Source organism: Hemitrygon akajei, chromosome 11 (genome assembly GCF_048418815.1).
Source record: "Hemitrygon akajei chromosome 11, sHemAka1.3, whole genome shotgun sequence".
NCBI lineage: Eukaryota > Metazoa > Chordata > Chondrichthyes > Myliobatiformes > Dasyatidae > Hemitrygon > Hemitrygon akajei.
Window position 1 is genome coordinate 146,906,256 of NC_133134.1, and position 25,697 is coordinate 146,931,952.

Below are 25,697 nucleotides of genomic sequence, written 5' to 3' on the forward strand. Positions count from 1 at the left end.
AGTCCAAAAGCATACTGGTTGGTAGGTTAATTGGTCGTTGTAAATTGCCCCGTGATTAGGCTAGCGTTAAATTGGAGAATTGCTGGGCAGCATGCCTCAAAGGGTCGAAAGAGCCTATTCCATGCTGTATCTCAATAAATACAATAAATAAATAAATGTCTCTATGACTCTAAGAAGACAAGCAAGAACACTATCTCCTGCAGCATTCTGTACCAAATGTAAACAAAAACAAGTCGCTTACTGTTACTGAATCATGACCAAACACTTCACATGAAGACTTTCAAAGAGCAGTTATTATTATGTTATCATCTCACTCATTCTTACAATTTATTTAATAATGTCAATGTTTAATTGACATATTCTATCCCATTAAAATTAATGTTTTACAACTAACTATCTGAAAGTGATCATGAGACGTATTCTGTTTTACTACATGTTAAAGTTATTTTTCAGATTAACTAATATTAAACAACCTAAATTCAGATGCTTGGAAAAGATCACTTTTCTTCTTCTCATTCCTTGCCAACTCTATTCTCCTAAAAGTGCCTGGGCTTGGTTTAATGGTCTTTGGCCAAATATTCTTCTTTTTAAAAGCTGTGCGCCTGTTGTGAAATTTGAGAGCTTGCATGTAGTATTGATCATAGTCAATCTCAATCTTAAACTTAACTAATATACGGTATATGTGAATCTAACTACCTATATTACAGCGTGAGTTACTGAATTGTAATTAGCAATTGGAACTATATCTGTTTGCTCTTTCCTTGCTGACAGAAATTATTACACCCCTATCACCAGCCCAAAGACTCATGCTCCACTTCCATTTCCTGCTGTCTCTTTCCTTGGGCTGCAATACTCCCAATCCATCCCTAACACCCACAAATTCTTCCCACTCCCCCCATTACTGAAGCACTTTTAAACAGTTAATGCAGTGGAAACGGGTAGTTTCTGATATAAATGGATCAATACCACACAATTCTTGCCCGCTAAGGCAGTCGGAAAATCCTGCAACAACTTTTCCTAATTACCATAATGCATGGATTTGTGTTGAAAAAAAGAAAGCAAATCTGAGTGTTCTCGTGACAGTTTTATGTAAATTTGGATATGCATATAAATAGTTAGATTTATCTATATTTTGCAAATAAGAAATTATGCATTATTATAATAAATTTGAATATCTATGTATTTTAATGTGTGTTATAAGTGTGTATAACTTATGTAGTTATAAATGAATATATTTTATGATGGGTTTTTATTCAATACAAATATGGGAATAGTTATAAAGTGTAAATATGTATGACAGTATATATTTTCCAGTGTTACTGATTTTGGGGAAAAAATTAGGGTAGAGAATTTAAATGAGTTGTTCATTATCAGGGAAGAATTTCTCTGTTCAACAGCTCCCAAATATTTTCAGGAACTGTACAGACCAACTTTTCCTGCCATTTCCTGAGTATTGTTCATCAGTCTTTTAGGGCCTTCATTAACTTTATAAACAAAATTAGAAGTCAGATAATGACTGAGAAATTACTGTGAATGAGTTTACAATCCACCTCACAAATAAACCATGCAAGTTTCGAATTAACAACATCACACTAGAAAGTCTTCCTTCATTGTATTACTAATTCCATTGATTGCAATACACTGCTCCAAATCTGAGTCAGTTAGTCAAACAATTTTATTTCTGTTTGTCAATAATTGTATGAGAATGCATAGTGTTATAATAAAACTCCAGTAAAACCAAATCTGTGCTCATTCTTGCCCTGGATTAAAGACGAAAAAGAGATGTGCCATTGGCACCTACAATTCCTGTTTCATTGACTTTACTAATCCTATCCAATCATTATAAAGCAAAGTTCACAATGCCATTCTGTTGAATGTTTTCTTTTTGACCCATGGCTTTTATTAGATTAACTACCTTATTCAGATAAACGTTTAAGAACTTCTGTAGGCATCAAAGTAAAACTCGTGCCAGTTCTCAAATAGTACATGAATTCCTAATGCTTTTCAATATTATAAAGAACAGAATTTTTATGGTGTTTCAGGAATACCTTCTAACTCCTACCTGTCTCAACAAAATATACATGTGGGTAGCTGACTCTCCCATGACCTGACTGAGGAAAATCTGAAGGATGATTCTGTGTCAAGATGAATCCTGCTGAAGCAAGGTGCCACCCAAAATCCCAGGATACCCTGGGTACAAATTATGATTTCGACTTGCCCACTATCAGAAAATGTGGATCAAATATGTTATTAAGCAGTTTAAAATTATTCTTATATGGAGCTCCTGTTTCTTCCTACATTCCAAAGATGTATGGGTTAGTAGGTTAATTAGTCATGTGGGTGTAATTGGGTGGTACGGGCTCTTTGGGCTGGGAAGGACTGGTACCATCCTGTAATTCTAAAAAAAAACTGTCTTTCTACACTGATCCATCAACAGCAAGAACTTCACTGAAATTTAACAAAACTCCTTTATCACTCGTGCAATATTCAATACCATTTGTGTGGACCAGATCAAATTTATGCACTAGGGAAGAGTTTTAAACAACAAGTCATTTTATTATCACACCAACTGTTTAGCATTAAAATCCCTTGAAACCTAAAGATCAAACAAGCTATTGCACCAAGGGTAAAAACTATAGATTCTTCATTTTTTTTCAGTTCATCTTTGTTTTTGAAAAGATCTATTTCATAGAATACTCTCGCTATTCATCTCTTTGCTATTTGCTTAGATTATTTAAAGCACTGGTATCCAGTGATGTTATAAACACCTTCATGAAATGCATAAAGAAAAACAAAATATAGCCCAAAAAATAGGAATATAAAATCATAAAGAAATAGGAATAGTCCTTTCACATTTGCATCTATGGAGACATCAGAGAAGAGCATGCTGATATTTTGCCTCAATTCATCTCCTTACACTGTCTCCATATTCTTTGATTCCCTTGGTATCCAGAGATTTATATATTCTTTGCTTTCAATATTTTAAACAACATAGAAGCACAAAAATTCACAACCCTTTAAGAGATCTTAAAAAATCTACTTCTAGATGGTAGACCCTTTATCAAGTCTAAGACCAACATTTGACAAGTCTCTAGACTAGGAAAATACCCCCCAGCCTCCATCGTTTCAAGTCCATTAGGAATATTATATACTTTACTGAAATCAACTTTTATTTTAATTTTAAGAAATACTTACTTGTCTAATTTAGCTCTTTTTATTGGAAAATCCCATGAAGTCAGATTCAGTTCAAAGGTCTTATTAATTCTGTGATGTTTCTCATTTCAGGTGCTTCAACACAGAACTCCAATACAGTGGAGCCAGAAAAGCAAGTTGATAACACAGTGAAAATGGCTGGAGTTATTGCAGGAATTTTAATGTTTGTTATCATCATGCTGGGAGTCATGCTAATAGTTAAAAAACGGTAGGTTTAGTCAAAGAGAAATTGCTGTTCAACTTATGCAACAGGACTTTAAGAAATGATAAATGTATTTCAGTGATATTATTCACACCTAACAAATGGGAAAAGAAGTAGGCACTGAGACCCAATTAATGATTTAGATTTCCGGTTTAGTGGCCAACTGTACATTTAAAAGTGATTTAGATATTGCTTTGGCTAAGTTGTCCACAAATGTAGGAATGCGAATAGATGCAATCTTGTGCAATTTATTCAGTCATTTCCCAGGTGTATTTTGGTAGAAAAGCAACCCAACTATTTGACTCACCGTAGTTCTGGGTAACAGAGCAAATTTTATCTGTTGATCAAATATGTTAATTTTCTTCGTGGCTTAAAATGAAAAGCCATTGAGGACACCAAATCGTGAAGAAATGCAAGATATATATACCGATAAAAGTAAGTTCATGGAAACATTTCTCATCTACACCTAGAAGAGGCAGGATTGATATGTTCATTGATAAGATGTGCCATTTTTCTAAATCTTGACCAAATCTAACCTGTTTTTGCATTTGTAAGGGAATATCCTGATCAGGTTTGAAACCCAAGCTTCCGTGGAATTTGAAATGATTTGATAAAGCTAGGGCCAAAGCAATTGTTTAGAATTTGATTCACATTTTCTCCATTTATTTTAACCTCCCTGTATCAAAGCAGGAAGTAAATCCCAAACCAAGGCAGAACTTAAATACAATGGACTCAAGTTAATTGGGGCACATCGGGACCAATACATTTTGGGCCAGTTTAGTAGCTGTCCCAATGAAGTAAAGTTTCATGGAAATAGTATAAAATGGTATAAAAAGACAAACTACCATTTAACTAAGTAACAATATATGAATTTAAATTAAATACTAATCAAATTAGAACTTTACCAATACCACTATAAAACTGTGTATTAGTTCCTTAATAGTTATCGATGGAGGAATTAATCCAGTGTATGCTACTGTGTTCTTTTGATTGACCGTACACAAAATCAGTGCAGAGATAATGGACTGCCTTTATACAATGCTTTCAACAATTGCATCTTCCAAATCTTCCTTTTCATTGTATCATTCAGGATGATTATCAATACCTTCAAATTCTTCCTAGTTCTTAACTTTTTGAAGAAGTGAACTCACTTCATTTTCACTCCTGGCCATTTCTGGCATCTCCATGCCTGAATATTTGAAATCACAGTGATCAATACAGTTCAAAATTGTCTTACTGCTCACTTCTCAACAACAATCAGTGACAAATATTACTGATTTTTGAACACAAACACATGCAACTGACTCTATTTAAAACAGTTCACTTTAAGCACTGTGTGTAGTCTAACGGCCACACAAATGCTCACAATTACCTTGAGTTAGAAACTGTTTGGCAAAAGGCTGTTCTCCTCATTGAGTGATTCAGTGTCCAAAATAAATGAAGAGATCCAACTATTTTCTCAATTTGTTTTAGTTCTTTAAGAGTTGTTCCAAATAAGCAGCTGGCTCAATTAACTGATGGGCCAATTAAAACGAATCCTCTGATAAGCAGGGTCCCAGGAATGAACTACAAGTGAGCTCAGTCAGTTGGTTTCACTTGAGTCAATGCTGTGCTCTGTTTACCTTCTACAATCTTGAATAAGAGGTGAAACCATCAGGGCTTCTATAACAGGTAGCTTTTCTTCAGTTCTGATAGTTGAAAAATTGTGTCTTAGCAGCTGGCTTCCATGCTCCCTTTAAACTCACTAGGGCTCTGTTTCCTGTCTTTATCCTTTCCATTTTCAGGACTACTGGTAAATGTGAAGGAGGATTTTGTTGAAGACTGAGGCAAACTCAATTTAATAGCCTCAATTTAATAGCCTACTTGCATGTATTTCCTATAGGGGTAAAAATATAATTCTAGACTGGAGATAAACTTTTTTTTATGATATAGCAGTCATGCAGCAGATTATGCTGTTCTCCTTATAAATATTAACTTGGCTTCGGGGGCTATGGGAAGAGGAAGAAGGAGGGAATTACTGCTGTCTCACTGCTGAATCAGCTAGCTGTAGATTTAAGATTGTTCCTGGATTTGAAAGCATAATCTAAATTAATAACAGCAGGAATAAAATTGAAAATGAATCTTTTGGATTATCCATTAAACCAATATCCCATCTGTTTAGATCCTATTGCTTATATTTTCCAACCTATATTCTCCCTTAAACTAACAACAATAAAAATAGATTAGCTGGTCATCTATTCTATGTGATAATTTGCTGTATACAAATTATTTGTTTTATTTACCTTACAGTTAATCCAGTAGAAAGTGTATTTTGAGATGTGTTGGAACACTATTAGACATATACAAACTGAAGTTTCTTCACTAGTATCCCAATCATTTCAATGTTACCTTGTGCATTCTACATTTATGTCTTTAAAAATGAAAAAAGAATGTAAACATTAGAAATCTGAAATAAAAATTAAGGAAATAAAATGGTAGTCCAACAGCTTTCTGAAATCAGGCAAAAAACATTCATGTTTTGGGTCCATACTCTCCATGGAGTTGTTCCTTGTCAAGCTTTATGGCCTGTATGCATTTCCAACAACTTCTGATTTCTAGGTTTTCCTGATGTAGATGGAAAAGACTGTTACTGTAATACTTTTAATCAGGCTATAGGTTGATGTTTCGTCTTATCATCATGTATATTTTATGAATTGAGCTGGTTGGGTTACAGCCATTTCCTAATTCTAATGAACGGTTGCCCGTCAAGTTAAATCATCAAACATGGTGGTGTATGGCATTATATTGCACACCAATATGAACAAAGAAATTAGCCAGATTGACAATAGGCTATATTAATGAAAAATCATGCAACACTCTAATAATGACATATTATTGCTATGTTAATAGAAAATATAATTCATTTATGCTAAAGGATTAACACGTCTGCCAAAACTGCAGCAAAAATAATGTTGTGTGGAAACATTACACATTCATTCTATGGGAAATAATGAGATCTGCTCAGGACTACAATTCAGCAAAGCTTAACTTTTGCACTTCTGCCCAAACTGAGAATATTGTAATAGTACCAAAGTGCAATGGCAAGATTTACATAGGATTGAAGATCATAAGAAGAGGAAATTTCAAATAAATAGTTTTATTGGTCATCCCCATTATATGAGTCAAACTGAGTACCAAAGATAGCAGTGTACTGTCAACATGGATCTTATTTAGCCCCAATATATAATATCGCTCTCCCCTCAGTTCAAAGGTACAGTTTAGTATTTAAATTGATTAAAATCTGGCTGTTAAATTAAGCTGTAAACAGAATTGTATTATTATGTACTTTCCCAAATATGTTTTAAGTCAACTTAGTATGACAGATAAATTGTTTTCTGTCAAACCAGCTGGTTCTCTGTTAAAACAGCTGGCCGTCTCCCTTGGCTATCATGGTTTGCTGGATGTTTAATCAATGATCGGTTGTACTGCCAGTTTTATTAATGACCATTTAACATTTGCACTGTCCTTGATGGAGATGTCATTTGGAGAGTGTTTGGTGTTCAATTGTACTTACTAAGTATTTAGCTGAAGGCTTCTTTGGGATATTAATGACCCCTAAGCAAAATAAATGGACTCTGGCAGTACAGAGACTCTCAGGCAGCTGGTTTAAAATCCCTCCTGCAGTTGTGATACCTGCTTCCTGACTTCTTGAAAATTCCAGAATCCAGGCCTGTGAAAAAGAAACAAATAGCATCATTCATAAATTATTTGTCTGCCCCATCTAACTTATTTTTGCTCCGTACACACAAAAAATAAACAGAATTCCTGAGGGAGGTTATTTTCTGCTGGAGAATCATAGTGTTATACAGTATGGAAACAGGCCTTTCAGCCCAAATTCATCCATGCTGACCAAGTTACTACCTGAGTTAGTCCCATCTGCCTGCTTTGGACTTTATCCCTCTTGACCTTTCCCATCCATGTACCAATGTTATGAATATCTTAGGAATAAAATCCGAATAGCACCTCAATAGAACCTGAATAGAGCTCGAACCTAAGTCAAGTGACCAAAGTTCATTTTGGGTTTATTCTTGAACCTAAATTGCATTGCTGATGCAATAAATTGTGTCTAAGGCTGAGATTCACAGTGTTTTTGTTTTGTAAAATGAATTGGTTAAAATAATTAAAACCACTGTAATCTTAGCACAATAAGCTTCATAAAAGGATATAAGCACTTTTGTGGAAACCAAACCACCTCAGTTTTACTTATCACTCAACATAAAATATATAATCTATTTTCTGCTTCAAAAGGCACATAACTAATGTCTATGAAACATGAAATGACCTTTTCACTTCTCCCATTTGTTTAAGGTTTACTTTATGATTAAAAATATAACTGCTCATGTCAGAATACTATTTCTTGTGGTACAATTAAATTAGTCACTTGTAGGAGGATAGAAAAAATGCTCTGTGATTTCCCAAGAGTTAACTATTCCTGGAACAGCATACCTCTATTTGGTATGATTTGCAACATCCTATAACTTCACCAGAAAGGTAAATATATTTTTGGAAGGTAGGAAACTGATAGAATATATTAAATATCTAAATTGCATGGTGGCAAGATTTAGCTTTCCAGAAAATTGCTTTAAATATACAGCATGCAGGCAGGCCATTCCACTAAACTTTTACATGCCTGACAATAATTTTCAATTTGAGCCTGATTTTACAGAAACATAGAAAACCTACAGCACAATATAGGCCCTTCAGCCCACAAAGTTATGCCAAACATGTTGCTACCTTAGAAATTACTAGGCTTACCCATAGCCCTCTATTTTTGTAAGCTCCAAGTAGCTATCCAAAAGTCTCTTAAAAGACCTTATCATATCCGCCTCCAGAACGGTTGCTGGCAGCCCATTCCACACAGTCACCACTCCCTGCATAAAAAAACTTACCCCGACATCTCCTCTGTACCTACTCCCTAGCACCTTAAACCTGTGGCAACCATTTCAGCCCTGGGAAAAAGCCTCTAACTATCCACATGATCAATGCCTCTCATCATCTTATACAACTCCATCAGGTCACCTCTCATCCTCCTTCATTCCAAGGAGAAAAGGCCAAGTTCACTCAACCTATTATAACGCATGCTCCCCAATCCAGGCAACATCCTTGTAAATACCCTCTGCACCCTTTCTATGGTTTCCACATCCTTCCTGTAGCGAGGTGACCAGAACTGAGCACAGTACTCAAAGTGGGGTCTGGCCAGGGTCCTATATAGCTGCAGCATTACCTCTCGACTCCTAAATTCAATTCCACGAATGATGAAAGCCAATACACCGTATGCCTTCTTAACCACAGAGTCAACCTGCGCAGCTGCTTTGAGCGTCCTATGGACTTAGAACCCAAGATGCCTCTGATCCTCCACACTGCCAGGAGTCTTACCATTAATACTATATTCTGTCATCGTATTTGACCTACCAAAATGAACCACTTAAGTGGGTTGAACTCCATCTGCCACTTCTCAGCCCAGTTTTGCATCCTATCAATGTCCCACTGTAACCTTTGACAGCCCTCCACACTATCCACAACACCCCAACCTTTGTGTCATCAGCAAACTTACTAACCCATCCCTCCACTTCCTCATCCAGGTCATTTATTAAAATCACGAAGAGCAGATCCCTGAGGAATACAACTGGTCACCGAACTCCATGCAGAATATGACCCGTCTACAACCACTCTTTGCCTTCTGAGGGAAAGCCAGTTCTCGACCCATAAAGCAATGTCCCCTTGGATCCCATGCCTCCTTACTTTCTCAATAAGCCTTGCATGGGGTACCTTATCAAATGCCTTGCTGAAATCCATATACACTATATCTATTGCTCTTCCTTCATCAATGTGTTTAGTCACATCATCAAAAAATTCAGTCAGGCTCATAAGGCACGACCTGCCCTTGACAAAACCATGCTGACTATTCCTAATCATATCAGACTTCTCCAAGTGTACATAAATCCAGCCTCTCAGGATCCTCTCCATCAACCTACCAATCACTGAAGTAAGACTTACTGGTCTATAATTACCTGGGCTATCTCTACTCCCTTTATTGAATAAAGGAGCAACATCGGCAACCCTCCAATCCTCCGGAACCTCTCCCATCCTCATTGATGATGCAAAGATCATCGCCAGAGGCTCAGAAATCTCCTCCCTTGCCTCCCACAGTAGCCTGGGGTACATCTCATGTGGTCCTGGTGGTCCAAAAGCTCCACCACATCTGCTTTCTTAATATCTACATGCTCGAGTTCTTCAGTCTGCTGCAAGTCATCACGATTATCACTAAGATCCTTTTCCATAGTGAATACTGGTGAAGTATTCATTAAGTACCTGTACTATTTCCTCCAGTTTCATACACACTTTCCCACTGTCACACTTGATAGGTCTTATTCTTTCATGTCTTATCCTCTTGTTCTTCACATATTTGCAGAATGCCTTGGGGTTTTCCTTAATCCTGCCCACCAAGGCCTTCTCATGGCCCCTTCTGGCTCTCCTAATTTCCTTCTTAAGCTCTTTCCTATTAGCCTTATAATCTTCTGGATCTCTAGCTCTCTGAACCTTTTGTAAGCCTTTCTTTTCTTTTTGACTAGACTTATTACAGCCTTTGTACACCACAGTTCCTGTACCCTACCATAACTTTCCTATCTCATTGGAACATACCTATACAGAACTCCACACAAATATCCCCTGAATATTTACCACATTTCTTCCATACTTTTCCCTGAGAACATCTGTTCGCAATTTAAGCCAACAATTTCCTGCCTGATAGCCTCATAATACCCCTTACTCCAATTAAGCACTTTTCTAACTTGTCTGTTCCTATCTCTCTCCAATGCTAAAGTAAAGGAGATAGAATTATGATCACTATTTTCAAAATGCTCTCCCGCTGAGAAATCTGACACCTGACCAGGTTCATTTCCCAATACCATATCAAGTACAGCCTCTCCTCTTGTAGGCTTATCACATACTGTGTCAAGAAACCTTCCTGAACACACCTAACAAACTCCACCCCATCTAAACACCTCGCTCTAGGGAGATGCCAATTGATTTTTGGGAAATTAAAATCTCCCATCACGATAACTCTTGTTATTATTGTTATTTACTTGCTTCATTTGGTCCTTTTCTTTCTCAGTTGCTTGCTTTGCTTTCATTTGTAAGTATCTGCACAGTTCATCTCAGCTAAACACCCTAGAGCAGCCAGCTCCTCTTTTCAATTCCCTGAGGAGAAAAATATCTTTCCAATCTTCTTCTGATTTCTTGGGTTATCTATTAGATTGATGGCTTCTCATTCTGCCCTTCCCTATAAAGTAATTACTCTCTGCACTCAATTAAAATAATTAAGTATTTAAAAGTCATCCATTAGCTCATTTGTAGCCAATGTGTTCATCATTTCTTCATTGGCAAAAGCCTTGGTGCCATCCTTTTATATCTTTTTTCACCCTATCCAGTGCGTCCAAAGTGTTTATGAAGTAAGATGATCAGATCTACACGTCTATTAAAACCGTGATCTAACTAGTATTCAATATAAATTTTGCGTCAATTTGAAGCTAATGTTAGTTTCACCCTAGCACTTGTTTTGCATTTTAATGGCCTTATTCATCTGTATCACTGCTTGCATGATTTGAACATCTGTAATCCAAGGGCCCTCCATTCATCTCCCTCAGCCAGGTTCTGATTTTCCAATTAATACTACATATCACGTCACTTAGTTATCAAACATCAGTGTTATTTATATCCCAGCATTCTAGCTATTCTAAAAGTTTGGTGTTCACCATTAGTCCTTGTTGTTGTATCCCACAAATTTAAAGTTGTGCTTTTGATTCCAAAATCTAAAACCTTCACATGAATTGTGAGTAACAATTATCCCAGCAAATATCCTCATACAGATTATATCTCATTATTAATTACGCTGAATAACAGAAAATTATCTCCACAGACACATCTGGTCTTGCAACAAGATAGCAATGCATTCTGCTTAGTGTACTTAGACTTTATACCTATACCTGTGATTAAAAGCCTTGCAAGATTATAGCCAGAGTTTGTAATGTATTGACATGTTCTTGTTAACTATTGTCCAAGGGCAATACCAAATGGAGGACAGCTACCTATTTGCAGAAACATAGAAATTTACAGCACATTACAGGCCCTTGGGCACACAATGTTGTACTGCCCAGAATTTCCCTACCACATAGCCCTCTACTTTTCTAAGAAAAGGGAGGGAAAATTGCACGTAATCTAATCCAACAGGAGCATTAGACCACTCTTACTAGGAGAACACATATGTTTGCACAGACCTGGGTGAAATCACCTGCTATTAATTCTACCCAGAAAATAATAAATACATAAGGAAATGTAAGGGCAGGAAAAACAGAACTGTTTGAAGAATTCACTTGTTAAATTGTGCAAAATTGTAATCCTAAGCAAAGAAAATGCAAAGAAAGATTATAGAATGCATGACTTAATAAGAATGGATTCACTCTATGTATTACCAAAAGCACTAGTATTTTCTTGGCATCAAAATGATTTAATTCTACTCTTCTTTCTTCACAAATAATTTGGGAGTATTGAAAAAAAAATCAGGATTCTCCTGTCTGTAATATGCTTTTCCAAGGTTCAGAAAAATCCAAGATGGCTCTCTAGACATGTGATAGTATGGCCCAAGCTGCCTGCATCAGGATCATTCTGTTCCCCAATGGAATGGCTGCTGAACGAGGCTCTCTGCACAATTGTATAAAACTGACCGTATATTAAGTCATTTTTAGTGAGCATACTATTTTCCCTTGCATTAGAAGAGAGCAACTTACACAATTTACACACCCTGGGCTGTATTTTGCCTTTAGGTTAAATAAATAATACTTTCATGTTTCTGTCATGTAAAGAAACTACAATACTAAGTCTGAGAGCATTAGAAACTCCCAGGAATGATACTGTGTCTCTTTAAAATACTTCTAAATTGAATTTGCATTTTTTAAGTCGGCTTTACCTTTGCAAACTGAGGAAGAATATTCTATCACAAATGATGTAGCTCATGAAAGATGAATTGACTGTGTTAGTAATTGTGCAGGAAAAGAATTGATTTAATCAGTCTTTTCAGTAAGCCTCTGGAGCTTGCCATTAATGCAGCACACACAGAAGTCTGCTGGTAGAAATGATTCAAAGCTGGTATAGCGCTGCACAGGAAATAAAATAAACTGGACTGAGCTTTAGATCTAATCTCCAAGTAGTTTCTCAGTTGTGCCGAACTTTTAAATTTCCTTACGTTCCCCTCACCCACCCCTGCTTGGTTCCAAGCCATCATTCACTCTCGAGCAAGCTAGTGAGTAGATCATTGCATTCTTCATGGCCTGTTATTCTGAGGATTGACTAGCAGGAGTAGAATATCAATGAGATGATGCATCATTTTCCATGTGATGGACACTTTCTAGTTTAGAATCATTAAATTATATCATACACATTAGCAAGTTAATGCACAGTATTGACCTTCCAGGCATGTTAGTATATTGGCCTTTGCTAAGTAGAGCTTTTCTGGCATTTGAAAACCTAATGGGCTATTATTTAATAGTTATTTTAACATCAAATCTAAATGAAGAAGCTCTTATTTGACTTTAGGCAAGATGCTTCCATATAGCTGCTTGCTTGACAGCTGTTAAATGAAAAGTCATTCATTTTTATTTTACTTAAGAGGTATAAGATTGATCTGTTTTAGATTGGTTAGATTCCCATATATTATTACACCAGTTGGCAATCCTTTGTAGCTGAGTCCCTGAGAGATTTTTGAGCAATCTTTAAGGACGATATAAGCAGTAAGAAATAAAGCTTCCCAGAAGGCGTAAACATGAGCAAGATTGCATCCCCCTTGTCTTTGCATCCCCTTCATGTTCTTTTCAATAAAATGATATAAATAATTATGCTACCATTCGACAAGCCACACAGTTTTATTATTTTAGTATTTTACATGTTACGTGCACTTTTGTTGCATTGAGCTTCAAGATGACTTTGACATTATCTGTATAATCCTAATCCCCTGGCGTTTACTATGCAAATTCATTAATAACTTATTTTCTTATTTTTCCCTTCCATTGCTTTCCCATCCATTTATCCCTTCAACTGTTCACGCATGGCAGGAGGAGTGCTTATTCCTACTCATATTACCTGTAAGTATCAGCTCAAGTAGAGTTTTCCCTTCGTTAGTCTCCATGCTCGTCTTATACCCAGACAAAGCTGCCTAGGGTAGATAGCTCAACTATTTACATTTCTTGAAAAGATGCATAAACGCTTAAAACATTATTAAAGGTGTATTTTAATATATTCTGTTTGAACTTAATTCCTTTATTATTGTGGAATGTTTAACAGTGAATGAAATAAATAATCCCATCATTGTGATTTTCCACAAGTTTTGTGATATCATTGCAGTATTAAAAGACTACAGAAGACATGTTAGCAGCAGAAATACTCTCTCAATGCAGCACTTGCTATATTTAAAATAATATTCACTGCTGTGCCCATAAACAAGAGTTACTGGAAGCAGAACTCATTCCAGACATCATAGGGACCTCGCCAATATGACTTTTTGTGTGATAAAGTGGGTACCAACAAATCTGAAACTTCTAAGCAAACGATGTGAATCATTTGAATGTGATGGAGCAGATAAACTCAAGTGGAGTACCAGTGTGGACATTATTTTCAGAAATCACAGTTTCTTTCCCTTTTTTTTTTCAAATTCATTGCAGTAAGAATGCTCCTGTATATGAAGACATAACTGCAGGGACACCCTGTAAATAGCTAACTAAGGTATCTTGAACACTGAGTCCCCATTCCCCAGATAAAAAGATCCTGAACATCAGTGTAGTATTTATTCACAGGAAGCAAGAAGAAATAAATGGAGAAATTAGCCAGTCTTCCTTATGCCAATCCTGTGGCCAGTAGCCATCTAGCATTAGAATTGTTTGGGAAGAAGCTACTTTTCCTGAACTTTCAAATAGATTCAGGACAAGTCAAGGAGTAGAGATTTATGTTAAGAGAAAAAAAATCAGAGAGAAGCATTTATTTTATATTAGCCGCTCCAATAATCTCAGCTTGATATGGCCATATTATTTTCATGAATAAATGCACTTGCATGAGATATATAATGATGGCTGTCAATCATAAGTAGTAATAGGCTATAATTTTGCAAATGTGCGTTCAATGGATATGGTCCAAGCTACTTTCAAGTTCTATTTCTTATTCATCCATGATTAACATACACCATTAGAGACCCATTATGCATTGTAAACAGATGGTGAAGGGCATTTTACAAACATTAGTATTTTAATTTGCAACAGACTTTTTTTTCTTGAGGAAAAGTTAAATTGATTTTTCATTATATGCATTTAATAAATAATCCTTGCCCATAAATTAATTTAATTTAAAATCTGAAAAAATGCACATTTTTGCTTTGACAACTTGCATATAAACAGATAAATCCAGATCTCCTCTCTTTTTAGATAATTATTTAATTCCTGGCGGGGAGATTTGCTAAGGCTACTGGGGAGACTTTAAACTAGAATGGTTGGGGGGTGGGAATCAATTGTGAATCAGGGTTGTGAATAGGGGAGAGGAGGTTAGTTCACAAATAGAGAAAGCTAGTAGACAGTATGTGAGGGAGGATAGGCAGGTGATAGAGAAGGGGAGCGCTCAAACCGAAGATGTAGGGGAGAAGGAAGAAAAAGATAATAAAGTTGATCACATCGTTAGGGATAAACAGAGAGGAAGAGGTGGAGAGTTTCTTAAATGCACCTATTTTAATGCTAAGAGCATTGTAAGAAAGGTGGATGAGCTTAGAGCATGGATTGATACCTGGAAATATGATGTTGTAGCTATTAATGAAATGTGGTTGCAGGAGGGGTGTGATTGGCAACTAAATATTCCTGGATTTCGTTCCTTCAGGTGATAGAAATGGAGGGGCAAGAGGAAGAGGTGTTGCATTGCTTGTCCGAGAAAATATTACAGCGGTGCTTTGGCAGGATAGATTAGAGGGCTCATCTAGGGATGCTACTTGGGTGGAATTGAGGAATGGGAAAGGTGTAGTAACACTTATAGGGGTGTATTATAGACCACCTAATGGGGAATGAGAATTGGAGGAGCAAATTTGCAAGGAGGTAGCAGATATTTGTAGTAGGCACAGGGTTGTGATTGTGGGAGATTTTAATTTTCCACACATAGACTGGGAAGCCCATTCTGTAAAAGGGCTGGATGGTTTGGAGTTTGTAAAATGTGTGCAGGATAGTTTTTTGCAGCAATACATAGAGGCACCGACTAGAGAAGGGGCAGTGTTGGATCTCCTGTTAGGGAATGAGATAGGTCAGGTGACGGACGTATGTGTTGGGGAGCACTTTGGGTCCAATGATCACAATACCATTAGTTTCAATATAATTATGGAGAAGGATAAGACTGGACCCAGGGTTGAGATTTTTGATTGGAGAAAGGATAACTTTGAGGAGATGGGAAAGGATTTAGAAGGAGTGGATTGGGACAATTTGTTTTATGGGAAGGATGTAATAGAGAAATGGAGGTAATTTAAAGGTGAAATTTTGAGGGTACAGAATCTTTATGTTCCTGTTAGGTTGAAAGGAAAGGTTAAAAGTTTGAGAACACCATGGTTTTCAAGGGATATTGGAAACTTGGTTCAGAAAAAGAGGGAGATCTACAACAAATATAGGCAGCATGGAGTAAATGAGGTGCTCGAGGAATATAAAGAATGTAAAAAGAATCTTAAGAAAGAAATTAGAAAAGCTAAAAGAAGATATGACGTTGCTTTGGCAAGTAAGGTGAAAATAAATCCGAAGGGTTTCTGCAGTTATATTAATAGCAAAAGGATAGTGAGGGATAAAATTGGCCCCTTAGAGAATCAGAGTGGACAGCTATGTGTGGAGCCGAAAGAGATGGGGGAGATTTTGAACAATTTCTTTTCTTTGGTATTCACTAAGGAGAAGGATATTGAATTGTGTAAGGTAAGGGAAACAAGTAGGTAAGTTATGGAAACTATGACAATTAAACAGGAGGAAGTACTGGCGCTTTTAAGGAATATAAAAGTGGATAAATCTCCGGGTCCTGAGAGGATATTCCCTAGGATCTTGAGGGATGTTGGTGTAGAAATAGCAGGGGCTCTGACAGAAATGTCATTAGAAACGGGAATGGAGCCGGAGGATTGGCGTACTGCTCATGTGGTTCAATTGTTTAAAAAGGGTTCTAAGAGTAAACCTAGCAATTATAGGCTGTCAGTTTGACGTCAGTAGTGGGTAATTTAATGAAAAGTATTCTTAGAGATGGTATATATAATTATCTGGATAGACAGGGTCTGATTAGGAATAGTCAACATGGATATGTGCGTGGAAGGTCATATTTGACAAATCTTATTGAATTTTTTGAAGAGGTTACGAGGAAAGTTGATGAGGGTAAAGCAGTGGATGTTGTCTATATGGACTTCAATAAGGCCTTTGACAAGGTTCTGCACGGAAGGTTAGTTAGGAAGGTTCAATTGTTAGGTATTAATATTGAAGTAGTAAAATGGATTCAACAGTGGCTAAATGGGAGATGCCAGAGAGTAGTGGTGGATAACTGTTTGTCAGGTTGGAGGCCAGTGACTAGCGGTGTGCCTCAGGGATCTGTATTGGGTCCAATGTTGTTTGTCATATACATTAATGATCTGGATGATGGGGTGGTAAATTGGATTAGTAAGTATGCAGATGATACTAAGGTAGGAGGCGTTGTGGATAATGAAGTATGTTTTCAAAGCTTGCAGAGAGATTTAGGCCAGTTACAAGAGTGGGCTGAACGATGGCAGATGGAGTTTAATGCTGATAAGTGTGAGGTGCTACATTTTGGTAGGAATAATCCAAATAGGACATACATGGTAAATGGTAGGGCATTGAAGAATGCAGTAGAACAGAGTGATCTAGGAATAATGGTGCAAGGTTCCCTGAAGGTGGAATCTCATGTGGATAGGTTGGTGAAGAAAGATTTTGGTATGCTGGCCTTTATAAATCAGAGCATTGAGTATAGGAGTTGGGATGTAATGTTAACATTGTACAAGGCATTGGTAAGGCCGAATTTGGAGTATTGTGTACAGTTCTGCTCACCGAATTATAGGAAGGATATCAACAAAATAGAGAGAGTACAGAGAAGATTTACTAGAATGTTACCTGGGTTTCAGCACCTAAGTTACAGGGAAAGGTTGAACAAGTTAGGTCTTTATTCTTTGGAGCATAGAAGGTTGAGGGGGGACTTGATAGAGGTATTTAAAATAATGAGGGGGATAGATCGAGTTGACATGGATAGGGTTTTTCCATTGAGAGTAGGGGAGATTCAAACAAGAGGACATGAGTTGAGAGTTAGGGGGCATAAGTTTAAGGGTAACACGAGGGGGAATTTCTTTACTCAGAGAGTGGTAGCTATGTGGAATGAGCTTCCAGTAGAAGTGGTAGAGGCAGGTTCGGTATTGTCATTTAAAGTAAAATTGGATAGGTATATGGACAGGAAAGGAATGGAGGGTTACGGGCTGAGTGCGGGCCAGTGGGACTAGGTGAGAGTAAGCGTTCGGCATGGACTAGAAGGGCCGAGATGGCCTGTTTCCGTGCTGTAATTGTTATATGGTTATATGGTTATTATACTATATACTGCATTGTTTACAGAAGTTAACAGCGCCCTCTGTTCCCCAGACATAAGTATTAGTTTGTGGCTGCTCATTATTCCTGCAAATCAATGCAGCCTGTTTCTTGAAGTATAAATAAATGATTTACTCTTCGGTTCAGTAACAGATTACAATGGGAGATAGAAAGTACATGTCAAAATGATAATGTTATGATAGTCATGGGGGATTTCAATATGCAGAGAGATTGGGAAAATTGGGTTGGGGGCTGCATGCCAAGAGCGGGAAATTGTAGAATGCCTTCAAGATGGCTTTTTAGGGCAGCTTGTAGTTGAGCTAACTAGGAGATCAGCTATTCTGGATTGGATGTTGTGCTGTGAACCAGAATTGAGTTGAGAGCTTAAGGTAAGGCTTAAGGTGATCTTATTGAAACATATAAGATTGTGAAGGGGCTTGATTGGGTGGATGCGGGGAGAATGTTCCCAATGATGGGTGAAACTAGGACTAGGGGGCATAATCTTAAAATAAGGGGATGCCGTTCCAGGACTGAGATGCGGAGAAATTTCTTCACTCAGAGGGTAGTGGGGCTGTGGAATTTGCTGCCCCAGAGAGCTGTGGAAGCTACTACACTCAATAAATTCAAAACGGAGATAGACATTTTCCTGGATAAAAATGGCATTAGGGGATACGGTGAGCGAGCAGGTAAGTGGACATGAGGGTAGGTTTAGATCAGCCATGTGATCTCCTAGACCAGTTTTCAATAGCCTGGATGGGTCGGAGAGGAATTTTCCAGATTTTTTCCCCGGGTTTTTTTTCCCCGGGTGATCACATGGGTTTGGGCGGGATGAATAATAAAATAAAATGGGCGGCATGGTGCCCTGTTGGTTGGCACTGTTGCCTTGTGGGATTTGGTGAAAACTAGAGTTAAGATTGGATCAGCCATGATCTTGTTGAATGGCGGAGCAGGCTTGAGGGGCCGATTGGCCTACTCCTGCTCCTATCTCTTATGTTCTTATGTAAAGGAACCCTTAGGGGAGGTGTCAATAATATGATAGAATTCATCCTGCAATTTCAGAAGGAGAAGCTAAGGTCAGATGTATCAGTATTACAGTGGAGTAAAGGGGATTACAGAGGCATGAGAGAAGAGCTAGGCAAATTGGAAGGAATTACTAGCATAGAAGATAGCAGAACAGCATTGGCTGGGGTTTCTGGGAGCAATTTCGAAGGCACAGGATAGATACATCCCAAGGAAGAAGAAGTCTTCTAAAGGTAGGACAACACAACTGTAGCTGACAAGAGAAGTCAAAGCCCACACAAAAGCCATCAAAAGGGTATATAGTAGAGGAAAAATTAATGGAAAGTTAGAGGATCAGGAAGTTTTAAAAAACCAACAGAAGGCAACTAAAAAAGTCATAAAGAAGGAAAAGATGGAGTACAAAGGTAAGCAAGCTAATATTAAAAAGGATACCAAAAGATTCTTCAGATATATCAAGTGTGACAAAAGAGGTGAGAATAGATATCGGTCTGCTGGAAAATGACACCAGAGAGGTATTAATGGGAGACAAGGAAATGGCAGATGAACCAAATAAGTATATTGCATCAGTCTTCACTGTGGCACACACTAGCAGTATGCCAGAAGTTTGAGAGTGTAAGCGGACAGAAGTAAGTAAGTGTCATTACTAGGGAGAAGATGCTTGGGAAACTGCAAAGTCTGAAAATAGATATGTCACCTGGACCAGATGGTCTACACCCCAGGGTTGTGAAGGAGGTGGCTGAAGAGATAGTGGAGGCATTAGTAATGATCTTTCAAGAATCAATAGATTCTGGAATGGTTCCGGAAGACTGGAAAATTGCAAATGTCACTCCGCTCTTCAAGAAGAGAGAGAGGCAGAAGAAAGGATGTTATAGGCCAGTTAGTCTGGCCTCAGTGGTTGAGAAGATGTTGGAGGTGATTGTAAAGGATATGGTTTTGGGGTACTTGGAGGTACATGTTTAAAAAGCTGATGTCAGCATGATTAACTTAAGGAAAAATCTTGCCTGACAAATCTGTTGGAATTCTTTAAAGAAATAACAAGTGGATAGACAAAGGAGAATTAGTGAATGTAGTGTACTTAGATTTTCAGAAGGACTTTAACAAGGTGGCACACATGAAGCTATTTAACAAATTATGACACCATGGTACTACAGGAAAAATACTACCATGAATTGGCTGATTGGCAAGAGGCAAAGAGGGGGAATAAAGGGAACCTTTTCAGTTTGGCTGTAAGTTCCACAGGGGTCGGTGTTGGGGCTGCCTCTAATTACACTACAAGTGAATGATTAGGAATTGATGGCTTTGTTGCCAGCTTTGAGGATGATACAAAGATAGTTGAAGGGGCAGGTAGTATTGAGGAAGCAGAGAGGCTACATAAGGATTTAGAAGTGGCAGATGGAATACTGTGTCGGGAAGTGTATGGTCATGCATTTTGGTAGAAAAAAATAAAAGCATAGACAATTTTCTGAATGGTGAGAAAAATCAAAATTCTGAGCAGCAAAGGGACTTGGGAGTCCTCTTGGAGAATTCTCTAAAGGTTAAATTTCAGGTTGAGTCGGTGATGTAGAAGACAAAAATGATGTTACATTCATTTCAAGAGGACAAGAATATGAAAACAAAGATATAATGTTGAAGCTCTGGCAAGATCTCGTTTGGAGTATTGTGAGCGATTTTGGGCACCTCATCCAAGAAAAAATATGCTGACGTTGGAAGATGGTTCAAAGGAGATTGATGAAAATGATTCCAAGATTGAAAGGCTTATCATATGAGAGGCATTTGATGACTCTGGGCCTGTACTCACTGGAATTCAGAAGAATGACAGGGTAGGTCATTGAAACCTATCAAATGTTGAAAGGCCTTGGGTCAGACAGATGACGTTTCCAATGGTGGGGGAATCTAACACCAAAGGACATAGCCTCAGAAATAAGGATGCCCATTTAGAACAGAGATGAGGAGGAATTTCTTTACCTTGTGGAATTCGCTGCCACAAGTGATTGTGAAGGCCAAGTCATTGGGTATATTTAAGGCAGAGGTTAAGAGATTCTTGATTAGTCAGGGCATGAAGGGGTACAAGGAGAAGGCAGGTAATTATGGCTGAGAGGGAAATGCATCAGCCATGATGAAATGGCAGAGCAGCCTCGATGGGACAAATTACTTAATTCTGCTCCTATATCTTATGTTCTTATACTAAAATTTAATTGAGCTTTATGGTTTTTGAAATATAAAAGATAAAAATCCTTACTATTGCATGCTAGCTATATATGTGCAGAATATACATCTTGCACCCTAAAACTGAACACTGCTACCTTTCAAGCCCAGAATTACATTTTTCCCACTTCCAGCTGGAGTCCTCGTAAAATTTGCCTACTTGCATTACTGAAAGATTAGTTTTATTTGTCAAATGAACAAAGAAAATCAAAGCAAACAGTGAAATACATAATTTATGTCAACAACCAACACAGTCTGAATGTGTCACTATGCTTCCAGCACCAACACAGCATGCCCACAACTTTCTAACCCTGACCCGTATGTCTTTGGAATGGTGAATGAAACTGGAAGACCCAGAGAAAGTCTATGTGGTCACGGGAGAATGCACAAACTCCTTACAGACAGTGGCGGAATTAAACCCGGGTCGCTGGCACTGTAATAGATCTGTGGTACCAAGGTGCTCCAAAAATTATAACAAATACATCAGTATTTGCCTGAACAGTATGGTGCTGGATGCCAAATTGGTGCTACCGGATTGTAGGCACCTTTAGAATTAGAGAGTGGGTTCGATAGTTCTGTTTAATATCAGAGAAATCTATTCAATATACAACCTGAAATTCTTGTTCTTCACAGACATCCACAAAAACAGAAGAGTCTCCCAAAGAATGAGTGACAGTGAAAACATTAGAACCCCAAAGCCCAGCCCACTCCCCCACGCACGGCAGCAGCAAAGCAACAACCCTCCCCCTACCGCACATACTTCAGCAAAGAAAAGCATCAGCAACCTCTACCCACCAAGCAAGCAATAGCAAAGCCCCCAAGAAAGACGATGATCTGCAGTACAACAAAAACTAATTGCTCACCTGATAATTCAACATACTGCAGGCTCTCTCTCTCTCTCTCTCCAATAAAGGGACAGAGAGGTCTCACCCTTTCACAGCAAGAGTGGAGACACAATAAAACATCTCGCTGATTTACAATGATAAATTGTTTTTGTTTTCAATTTCTCCAACTCAAGAATTACCAACAAACTCTCCCCCACCAACAAGAGAAAGAGAGAGAGCACATGCGACTTACCAAGTACAGAGACACTGACAGCCAGTCTGCTGTTCCCGATACTTTAGTGTTTTCTCTGTTGGCGGTACCGGCAGAGAATCAGCTCATCCACTGACCTGTGAAGCCTGGGAACTCCAAAGGTGCGCTCGTCTTCTGGGCTGCGCCCTTGGGAGATCGAAGGCCAGTGAGCTCCACAAGTGGGTCCCACCACTGCAAAGAACTGAAGTCTGAGTGTAACTCTAGGTCAGGGTCTCCAACAGAATGCCATCCACATTGGAAAGGGAAAAGAGAAACATTAAAAGTGAAAGTTGATCTGTTTCCACAGATGAGCTCAAAGGAGTCGATTACAATTGTAGCTCCGCCCACATCTAGCAATGACTAGTTCAGAGCAAAGTTAGGGGGGGAAGATGCAAATGATCTCAGATACTGGAACCTAAAGCAACATGCAAATGCTGGGAGATCTCAACAGGTCAGGCAGCATCTGTGGAGGGAAATAGTCAGTCGCCATTTTGGTTTGGACCCTTCATCAGAAAGGGAGGAGTCTAATCTCTTTTTAATTTGCAGCTGGAAGCATACAGCACAATACAAAATATAGCACACTCTGGACCATCAATGGCCAAAGAACATAACTACAATAATATCAAACGTCTTTTCTTTACAACACACTAGAAATGCTGGAGGAACTCAGCAACTTGGGCAGCATTTATGGAAGGGAATAAATAGTCAATGTTTTGGACAGAGAATGAGGCTCAGTTTCTCCAACATTTTGTTCAAGATTTCCAGCATATGCAGAATCTCATGTGTTTATTATTTCTTTACATTTGTCTTTCTGTCCATGTTCTCATTCGCCATTTTGCTCATAATAGCATTCCAGTGCCCTAAACCCACAATCTTAGGAACAGATATCCTGCAATTCATCTGCTCATTTGTCTTTCAGGCTGGCACAGTAGCGTAATAGTTAGTACAATCACTTTACAGAGCCAGTGATCACTGATCAGGGGTTTGATTCCTGTTGCTGTCTGTAAGAAGTTTGTACATTCTCCCCGTGACCATGTGAGTTTCCTTCAAGTGCTCCAGTTTCCTCCCACAGCCCAGTTAGGGTTAGGGTTCATGAGCTGTGTGCATGCTATGTTGTCACTGGAAGTTCGAGGGCTATGCCAGTATAATCCTTGTACTTTCTTGGTTGTTGACACAAAATGATGCATTTCAATGTATGCTTCAATATACATGTGACAAATAAAGCTAATCTTTATCTTTTAAATTTACAATCAGATTTTCAGCATTTCTGGTCATCTTCGACCAAGCAGAAATCTGCAGTGCCAGAAAGTATCAAAACCATTTTCAGTCTATGAGCTTTGAAAGGCTTCTTCCACTGGCCATTGGATATAGGAAGTACTGCCAAGACCAGCATTAGTTGACTGTCCTTGAGAAGGTGATATTAAACCTCCTTCTTATAACACCTAAGTGAATTTACTGCAAGTGTTTCCATAGATTAATTTGGAAAAATAATTCCAGGGTGAAATCTGCAGGTGGTGGCACTTGCATCTGTCCACTGCCCTGGAAGAGTCAGACGTAATGTCCTAACACTGAAACAATCTATAGCAATCAAAAATATTCATTATGGATATGGGACCAACATTGTGTGATGGTTGTGGTGTTGAACCAGCACTACAGAGTCCTGGACTCAGGATATGGAGATATGAGTTCAAACAAAATCAAGACATAGTAGGTATTTAAATTTAGTTGAATAAGGAATCTGAAATGAAAGAGATTATTGAAAAGCACATCAAATTTACCAGTGCCCTTTCAGGAATGAAATGTGTGATCCTACCAGGTTATGAACTATGACTGGTTCCTGATCCCCAGCATTGTAACTGACAACTTGTGATGAAAAAGCACTGCTCACACTGTGTTCTTCAGGGCAAAGAGACATACATTTATTTTGATCAATCTTACTTGTGCAAGTGGGAGTAGGTGGTTCACACTTTCTCCCTGGTTTGTACAAAGTACGATATTTTTATACATGGCCAGAGATGTGGGACAGACATTCTTCACAGAGCCAATCGATTAAAGTAAGCTCAGGATCAGTCATTATTGACATCACTGGCCATGTAGTTTGTAGGCACTAACTCCACCAGGGACTGTATCATGAGAAAGGATGTGTTATCCTGTCACAATTCAATGCTGTTCCAAAAACAAACCGCCTCTACTTAAAGGGACCTTAATGGTCTATGCTACATTTGTTGTAAACTTGGGGATTGAGGGTGTTTTCTTAAGTCAGTTTCCATTTCACATTGTATTGGAATCAAATTCCATCACACTCCATTTATTATTGTGTTCTAGGCCACAAATGCAGTTTCCATTGAGAGCACTATCAATAAAAAAAGCAAATCATGCAGGCAGTCTTTTGCAGTGACAGAGAAACTTCAACCTGCGAGGCAAGGGAAATCAAGAAAGAGGAAGACCGAGAGAAAAGAAAATCAAAAAAGCTGCCATTGATAGGCACACTCAGCAGGTCAAACAGCATCTGTGGAACGTAAAGCAGGATTAAACTTTGTTGTCAAAAATCCTTTGTCAGAAAAGAACAAAACTTCAGGGTTAATTTAGTGTACAGACATTGTAAAACCCATGCATAAAATGCAATCCAGAAATAAAAACAGACATGCTGATGTTTTTATGACATAATGAGTAAAATAATCATCAAACAATCTAATAATCCGAAAAAAAGATAAGCCAGAGAAATTTACTATTTCATTTTAAGTCTATTTATCACTTAAAATTAATTTTATGTGAAATTACATAACAAAATTAAGAGCTAATGTTGCATTAAGTACTTACAGACTTTCACCATGGACAGAAAGGATCACAATTTATTTCTCAGAGTATTGTGTGGACGTAGCAATTCACTGAAGTATTAATTAATGTCATAAATCTTTACAGACTAAAGCATAATACTGCAAATACTGCAAAAAGGAAAACAGGTAGTGCTGAAAGCCTTCATTAGACTGTGTGAAACAAATCTGTGTGGCTATCTCCTTAGATGCTGTTTGAATTGCTGAATAATTCTGCCATTTGCTATTAATTTTCAAAAGAAAAGGTTTAATTTTGATAAAAGACGTAGGATTTAATCTATGTTATTTAAAATAATATTTCATGATATCACACGCTTTATTGTATTTGACATTTAATTTGCATTAACATGGAGCACAACAAAATAATCAATCATTGTACTGGTGTCTATGATGTCTTTAAACTCAAATAATTTAACATATCAAGTAAATCTAAAAGTAATAATCCCAAGAAGCACTGAAAATGTCTAATTTATCTATCTTATTACC

General features: G+C 37.9%; 1 protein-coding gene across 5 annotated transcripts in view; it reads left to right on the forward strand.

Moving 5' to 3' along the window:
* ptprt (protein tyrosine phosphatase receptor type T) overlaps positions 1-25,697 on the forward strand; it is a 1,512,449-nt gene that overhangs the window by 1,304,344 nt on the left and 182,408 nt on the right. For 3 of the 5 annotated variants that reach the window (XM_073061878.1, XM_073061880.1, XM_073061882.1), the window contains 2 exons: positions 3,286-3,421; positions 13,561-13,590. In XM_073061878.1, the coding sequence (XP_072917979.1) occupies positions 3,286-3,421; positions 13,561-13,590 (166 nt within the window). The remainder of the gene's footprint in view (positions 1-3,285; positions 3,422-13,560; positions 13,591-25,697) is intronic. The other 2 variants (XM_073061879.1, XM_073061881.1) reach the window with 1 other exon arrangement.